General features: G+C 47.9%; 1 protein-coding gene across 1 annotated transcript; it reads right to left on the minus strand.

Annotated features, from left to right (window-relative positions):
- Positions 1–763: 763 nt before the first annotated feature.
- On the minus strand, positions 764–7006 carry Hoxc13 (homeobox C13). The gene is made up of 2 exons (XM_026398834.1): positions 6274–7006; positions 764–1020 (listed from the first exon to the last, which is right to left on the minus strand). The coding sequence occupies exons 1-2, from the start codon at positions 7004–7006 to the stop codon at positions 764–766; spliced, it is 990 nt and encodes a 329-aa protein (XP_026254619.1).
- Between the last annotated feature and the right edge of the window lie 1102 nt (positions 7007–8108).

Raw genomic sequence — 8108 nt, forward strand, 5'->3', positions numbered from 1 at the left:
AGTGAGAGAGAGAGAGAGAGAGAGCATAGAAGGGAGGTGGTGGGGGCAAAGGCAGCTCCAGAGAGAAATTGTTTTCAGGTTGGGATGGGTTAAGGGTTGCACCAACTCCAGGTTTTGTTGAAATAGGAAAGAAAACCTAAAAGTTCTAAGCAAGATCTGTACTCCAATCAAGCTGCCAGGTCCCCAATAATTATCATCAATATTATTAACACGACTTTAAAAATATGCACAAAAATCATCGTAACTGGAAAATCTTGCCTATGGAATGCAAGAGGGAGAGGGAAAAGGAGAAACTGGAAGGAAAGTACAAACTCACCAGATCCTGTGCCCAAGCCACACCCCTAAGAAGGGTCTTCTACCATCTTGGGCATAGGATGAGGCAAGGATAGGGTCATTTGGGACATCCCCCCACCAACCCTACTTTGGTTGGAAAGATTGGGCTCTCCGCTGCCTTCCTCTATTTCTGGTGAGGCGAAGGGAGACAGCCAGAGAAGTAGAGGCCCACGGCCTTCCTCCCACAACTCGACAGCTCCAAAACAGCTGAAGCTCGGTGAGTACCCTCTGGAAGGGAGAGGGGGCGGGGATGGAATGGGGATTTAGGGCAAGGCAGAGCGCAGCCTGGGAGACTCTGGGCCTCCTGGCTCGGGGTCCTCTTTCTTGTTAACATTAAATACTCGTCTGCACGGGCGCAGCGTCCTTCGTGGGTTCGGTTATGGTACAAAGCGGAGACATAAATAGACGGGGCGGGCTGCGGGGTGGGCGGTCAGGTGGAGTGGAGATGAGGCGCTTTCGATTTGCTGACCACCTTCTTCTCTTTCACCCGGCGGTTCTGGAACCAGATGGTGACCTGGCGCTCGGAGAGGTTCGTGGTAGCAGAGATGCGCCGGCGCTTCTCTTTGGTGATGAACTTGCTAGCCGCATACTCCTTCTCTAGCTCCTTTAGCTGCACCTTAGTATAGGGCACACGTTTCTTGCGCCCGCGCCGGTAGCTGCTCACTTCGGGCTGTAGGGGAACCACATCTGAGGGGAAAGAGAAGGCGGGCGGGAGGAAGTGAGGCAAGCGGCTGGATCTGGCTAGAGGCCGCAAGCAAGGCTGTGACACTGCTGAAGCATGGGGTTTGGGCAGGGACTCAAAGAGGGCCCGAGGATTGCTCTGCCTAAGTAATCCTTTGCACCTTTGCTATTAACAAAGACAGGAATAGAGTGAAACCACTGGGGTTCTGGCCTCTGGTACAAATTTCAGGGGAAGAGGCGCCAAAAAGTCAGTGATTAAGATAATATTTTAATGCAATGTTTAAAATAATCAAAATGAATGCAAAAAAGCACGATAACCAGAAATATCAATTTAAAAAATAAATACAGGATCAGTATTACTGATTTTTCATTTTGCCTCAGGCTCCAAAATGGCTCTGCATAGCTCTCCTTATTAGGAACCTTGAGCCTTTAGAGGGGAACCTCTAAGGAGCTGCCATGCCTTTTGGATCCCGGGTATTTAAAAAAAATACTTTCCTACAGTTGGCTCATTGGGTGCCTATCAGTCTATACTCTGCCCCATCATCAGAGGAAGGAGTTCTGTTGTATGTGTGTTCTCGGCTTCAGTGAGCACAGACAACCAAATGGGTTTGGGCACTGGCCTTACAATAGAAATCTGAGGTACTAACATAAAATGTCAGGAGAGGAAGGATGTCCAGGGGAAGCCAGCCTGTTTGGGGACCAATTACTCTAAAACTGGGGCTCAATGTTGTAAGCCACCTAACAGCAACCAAGGTGAGAAGTCCTGTCTCAAGGCATTGGGAATCAGTTAGTGGGGGTCCACACTCAGGTCCCACCCAAACAGAGCAAATTTGGTCCCAACCTCTTCATTGTTCCATTCTTTTAAGGCTGAAACAAACTAACTACATTCCATGAGAGTCCTAATCCTAATCCTAACCTTGTCATTCCAATCAAAACCACTTCAGTTTCTTTGGGCTCTGAGAATTTCACAGGAACTGAAAACAATATGTGACTTATATCCCTGTCTTCCACTCTACCCTCACCCCTGGCAGTAAAGGTCACAGAAACACTTTCACAGGGAAGTGGGGAATGAGGAAGATTAACTGAATAACTCAACTCTCAATTTTTTCCTCATAAGTATTATACTTCATCAGGTAGAAGCCAATGAGGGAGACTGAAATATTTGAAGTTTCCTCTTCATTCACACTATCCTTTGGAGTTCAGAGTGAAGATACAAAATTCCTCCTGAAATGATTCTTCATACCCCACCCACACAAAACACCTTCCCTGCACTTACTCCCATTGGGTCTGCACTCTCCCAGGGATGCTTATCTATACATGCTGGGGAAAGAAGAGTTCACAATCAAATGTAGGGGAAAATAAAATGCCCAGTAAGAAAACAGGGGTGAGGGAGTTCCAATAGCCTGCATTGGCTGTCTTCATGGTGACAATTTCTCAGGAAAACTGTGCAGCTTTTCATTTTTCTCTGTCTCTGTACAAATAAAGCCATTTTTTAAATCTGAAAAACAAAATAACTTCATTTTAACAGATAAGATCCTTTAAGTTAAAAAATGGTTTTTAGGTACAAGATAATTTTTAAAAAATTCTTAGTTCTCAGTTTGTTTTTAGATATGACCATGAGTTGAGAAATTGATGATTCAGGGACAAGAAAAAAAATGAACAGGGTAAGTAGTGATACAATGAGTTTTCTGTTTTTGCTTTTGTTTTTAAATCCTCAGAACATTTCCTCAGGTTTATTTTGTTAAATACATTTAACCAGATCAGGAACCTGAGACTCAGAGAGGATAAAATAATTTAAACGTCAGAATCAAATTTTTAAATTCAGATTCTTTGGACTCTTAATATAATAACATCATATGTTTTAAAATGAAAATAGGCCATGTAGTATAACTCAGCTTTAAAACACCCCTTTTTAAAAATTTTTCCTGGAGAGCAAAGATAGATTTTACTTTCTGAATTAACCAAATAATTGTCCCTGTTTTTTTTTTTTTTTTTTTTTGCTTCACTTTCTGTGAACTCTTACAATTACTTACCTAATTTTGACTATCTAAAGTCCAACTCTAAATTTCTAGTGAGGTTTAATCTACAAAACCCTAAAAAAAAAATCAGTTTAAAAAGCAAACAACTAGTCTAAACTGGTTATTTTCTCCATAGGATGACACTAATTGATTTGACCAAGATTTTCATTTTTCAATTTCAGCCAGAGTGCAGGCTGTCTGGCTTCTTTAGGAAATCGCTCCAGTCTTGACTTTTCAAAGAAGCCCCCCCCCCTTTCATTGTCTGTGGCCTTTTGGAAAGGAAGTAGGATCTACAGATGTGGAAACATCTGGTAGATGAGACCTTGAGCTGTGTCTACACTGGCTAAAGTAAGTGGGGACTTGGCTATTAATTTCACAACTACTCCCTCCCTAGACTCCCTCCGGATCTCATACACCAATCACTTCATACCTCTCAACCTAGTCAACACCTTTGAGGAGTGAATGAAAATTAGATCATTGCTTAGCCTTAGCTTTTTCTTGGAGCCCAAGGGGCTTCCATGTACAGGTTCTCACAGCCAACCCACCCTTTATTACTCATTCCCAAAAGCAGGCTCTGGGCTCTGAAGACTATGTTGTCCAACTAGAAATCCAGCTAGCTGCTCTTCTCAACCCAAATCCAAAGGCTTGTCAGCAGGGATTTCTAATATGGTCCAAGTCATCAATGTTTCTTTCTCTCCCCCTTAACCCCATCTCTCTTTCTTTTTCTCTCTCCCTCCCTCTTGAATTCTATCCTGGATTTTGTCTCTCTCAGTTAAAAAAAAAAAAACCCACAAAAAAAAAAAAAAAGAAAAAGAAAAAGGAAACGGTGTCTACACTCATCATAAGACCAAAAAAAAAAAAAAAAAAAAAAGAGCAATGAAGCTAGGGTCTGTATAATTGGAAGAAGGAAGAAGCCACAACACATCTCCCTAATTATCTGGATCTTTCTGAACAATTGCCTCCATCTCCCACACCAGCCCAGACTGCCATAGATGAGGTTTCTCAGAGCCAGAGGCACTGAAGAGAGACAGTGGTGTTTATGCCTAGATGTTGCCGAACAAACCACAATTGCATAGACAGAGTTATCTGGAAATCTCACTACTTCTAAAAGATCTGTGTGGGTAGAAAGATGGAGAGTGTCTGAAGATAATTTCTTTTTCATCTGACTCTCGCCCAGACCTCTGCATTCACTGAGGTACACCATCCCAATCCTATTTCAGAGGCACACTGGGTTTTATATCCATTTCCATGCTATAATTTGCGAATGTATTAAACCTCAATTGGGCTGTATTTTTTTTTATTTCAAAGATATTTTTCTCTAGGAGGCTGTGATAGAAAAGTGTTTATTTTTAGCAGATTTCCCCCCCCAGAGCCTTTGAGATGTTTATTTTGATCAAAGATATTCCTGAGCTTCACTCCAATCCTTTACCTCCACCAGGATTCACATGCAAATCATGGATATTAGAGTAGCTCTTTCTCTTCTACCTCATGACTCTAAACACATTGTCCACTGCTGTAGGCCTGGGTGCTCCCACCCACAGTGGGCCTGCTGGGCACCTGCTCTCTTGCCTACTGGTCCCGTTGCATGGTCCATGGGGTCCACTGCTCCAGAAATTCACACTGGACCCTCATTTTCTAAGGAACTTTCTGTTTTGGTCAAATAGAGAATTAAAGGGCAACCTCTCTATAATACATTATAGTATACCTACATGTAAACTGCCTATCTTCTAGAAATATTCCACATTAGGCAGTTAATAAAAAATCATGTAACATTTAGTTCTTACAACCAATAAAGAGTAGGTGATGCATGATACCATGTACTAAAATTATATCATACTTAATTCTGATAGTCAGAAATGGGGTGACTTGTGTTGGTCCCACCCTGGTATAAGGAGTGTTAGTAAATTTCATAATGGTTACAGAACATTGTCTGCTACTCTCTAACATCATTCAGTGATTCTTCACCATCTACCTCTCTTCCCAATCCCAACCCGGATACAGAGGAATTTTAGGCCCACCCTTAGGAGGTCTTCAGGTCTATGCTTTCCAATGAAAATATCCCTAGCCCCAGCACGTGTAGCTAAGGGGGCCTTTTAGGCATTATAGGGAGAGATCTGGGGCTGCTCTGGTCCCCCAAAGACCTTTGAATGCATCACATCAGAAGGAAGGACCTTCTTTCACTGAGCTCTGCTTACAGGGACAGCAGACTCAAATGCTGGCTTCTCTAGACCCCAGAGAATCCTTATTTCTCAAGGAAATGGAATCCAAAACTACTGATATGGTTTTGGGAAATCTGGGATTGGTCTTTCTCCTCTGGGGAAGGGTGGGAGTTATAGAAACCTTTCCTATTCAGAGATAGTATCCGTTGGAAAAAGAATAGGTCATTAGTAAATTGTCCTCTCACATACACAGCTATGCAAGATTCAGGGGTCCCCAGGCAATGGCCTGGACCCCAGATCCTCACAGGTCTTCTTACTCCACCCTGCATCCACAGCCCCTCTTTCTCTGTCTGGGGCACCAACACCTAACTCTTTTTTGACCACATTTGGGAGATGTGGAAGCGGTTTCATGGGGTTTGAGCTCAGCATACCAGAGTGCCAAAGAAAATTTAATAGGGCTTGCATCCCTCTTCTCTCTTGTTCCTCTCGAATTTTAGCTCTTCGAGACCCTTAACAATCTGAGTATCTGTGGATGAATTTTTTAAATAAATCAAGAAAAAAATTACAGTTCTACAGCATCTGGCAAATTAGATTGCTATTTTTTAAAAAGCACTACTGCCTGAATGATTCTGAAAATCCAGGCAAAGAGAGGGCTCTTATCCCCTCCTGCAATTATTCAGTGGGTTGAGAGTTTTGTCCTAGATTTCAAGGCAATGGAGGCCCATTCCACCCCCATTCTGACCAGCCAGCGGGTTTAAGGTACAGTAGCTTTGCGTGAGGCTGGAGCGGGAAGGGGGAGGAGGAGGTGAGCTCCTGACCCGAGCCGGAGCCCGTGGCCGGGCGCTCGGCGCCTGTGATTGCTTCACTCTCGACCCGGCAGCTCCGGGGAACGTGTCGGAGCAGATTTCTCCCCAGCGCATTCCTCAGCTCAGCTCGCCCGGCCGGCTCCATCGACAGCCCAGCCGAGCCGGCGCGCCGGGGCCAGACGGCGGGGGTGGCTGGGGCGCGGAGCCCCGGGGCAGGCAGGGCGGGAGGGGTCCCCGGCGGCGGCGGCGGCGGCGGCTCTCGGGCCCCTTCCTTACCTGGGAAGGGAGACTTCCAGAGGTGGGCGGACTGCGACTGCTCCTTGGAGCAGTACACCTGACTGTCCCAGCCATTGGAGAGAGCCCAGTGCTGGTAGCCTTCGACCGGGATGAGCGCGTCGTGACGCGGCTCCGGGTGCCCGCTGATCCCAGGCACCACCGACACGTCCAGGTAGCCGGGCATCGCCTGGTAGGAGCTGGCGAAACTGGGGTAGAAGGCGAACTCCTTGGCCCTGGAGGACAGGTCGTCTCCGGGCAGGGAGCCCGACGGCTCTGGATACTTATCGCCCGGGTGGTAGGCGCAAGGCTTCTGCTGCAGGTTCACGTTGTGCGACAGGCGGCAACCGTAATAGCTGCCCCCGAATGGGTAACCGTAGCCCAAGGTGGCGCTGGACGAAGTGGGGGGCGCCGGCGGCGGGGCGCACTGGCGCGCCGCCTCCGGGGCCGGGATGTCCGTGTAGACGGCGCCCTGAGGGGCTCCCAGAGGAGCAGGCGGGCGGCCCAACACCGGGTGCGGAAGCAGGTCGCGGCAGTGGCTGGCCGGGCAGCTGCTGCCCAGACCGTCCATGCTTGGGGCTTTGCCGGGGCTGGCTCCGCTGCAGCCGCCCCCCGTTCCTCCCGCACCACCACCTCCCCCGCCGCCGCCGCCGCTGCCGCTCTCCGCCGCGCTGTCCTCATAGACGTACATAAGGCTCTCCGGCCAGCGTGGATGCAGGAGCAGCGAAGTCGTCATGACATGATCTGCTCGAGCTTTTTAAAAACTCCACTTGCCAGAGGCAGCGAGCTAGGGAGACACCTCGCTCCCTATTTCCCTCCCCCATCCCTCCTCCCTCCCCTCTCCACCCCACCCCTCCTCCTCCTGGTGCTTCCACCTCCCTCCACACAATCCCTCTACGCATGCGGGAAACACTTCATTAAGAAATCCACCGGCTTCCCTCCCACCTCCCCTCAGCACTCCTCCCGCTCCCACGTGACGGCGGTCGGCGCACGTGACGCTCTGGCTGAGTCTCCAGGGGTTCCCTCCCCTCGAGGTGGGGCGGGGCGAGAAGAAACGAGGTTTTTGCTGATTGGTTCTCAGGAGGGGAAAAGGAGGAGGGAGTTGAGAGATTTAAAGGGACAGGGTGACGCCCCCCTGGCAGGCCCTGAACGGGAGAGGGAGGAGGGGGCCGCTGAATTTGGCCGACGCAAAGGGGCCAGGGGAGGAAAGCGCTGTCTCTGGGCACCTCCCCCGAGGCTCTGGATGTGCAGCAGCTAGACAGACCCCTACCTCCAAGCCAGTCGCTTTGACTGCCAAGTCCTTATATTAAGGCTTGGAGCTAAGAGTGGGGCGAAAATGGATTTTTAAAAATAGTAATAAATGAAGAAACTAGAAAACAGGATGGAGTGCTCGGCTGTGGCAGGCTTCGCTCCAGCTCGCGGCTGGAAAGAACCGAAGACGCCGGGCAGCAAGCCTTTGATGATGATTGTGTTTCTATTTTGGACCTTCAGTCACTTACTCCAAAGCGCCAGTCAGGGAAGGACCCTTTTTTCTCTTTGCTGGTAGTGGAGAGGGTTGGGGAAATGTGGTAGCCCCCAAACACAGACTTCATCATAGGGGTTGGACGAGCGTGCAGAGATGGAATACTCTCAGCGAGAAATAGATAAAGAATAAAAGGAGGGAAATGGGGCAGAGAATAGACTGATACTTCAACATGCAATAGAAATAAAAGCCTCTGAATGAGATTTTTTTTTTTTTTTAAAGAATTAGGGAGGCAGAATTCGGTCTATGAAGGCAAAAAGTATTGGATGCTATGAGAGCGCTCCTGCCTGTGTAAATGTACTAAAGAACGTGTGCA

This window comes from Urocitellus parryii, chromosome 5 (genome assembly GCF_045843805.1).
Source record: "Urocitellus parryii isolate mUroPar1 chromosome 5, mUroPar1.hap1, whole genome shotgun sequence".
In the NCBI taxonomy this organism is placed as follows: domain Eukaryota; kingdom Metazoa; phylum Chordata; class Mammalia; order Rodentia; family Sciuridae; genus Urocitellus; species Urocitellus parryii.

Coding starts and splice junctions, on each gene's coding strand:
- Hoxc13 (XM_026398834.1), bottom strand. CDS start 7,006: ATGACGACTTCGCTGCTCCTGCATCCACGCTGGCCGGAGAGCCTTATG. Junction 1,021..6,273: donor CTGGAAGTCTCCCTTCCCAG/GTAAGGAAGGGG, acceptor CTTTCCCCTCAG/ATGTGGTTCCCCTACAGCCC.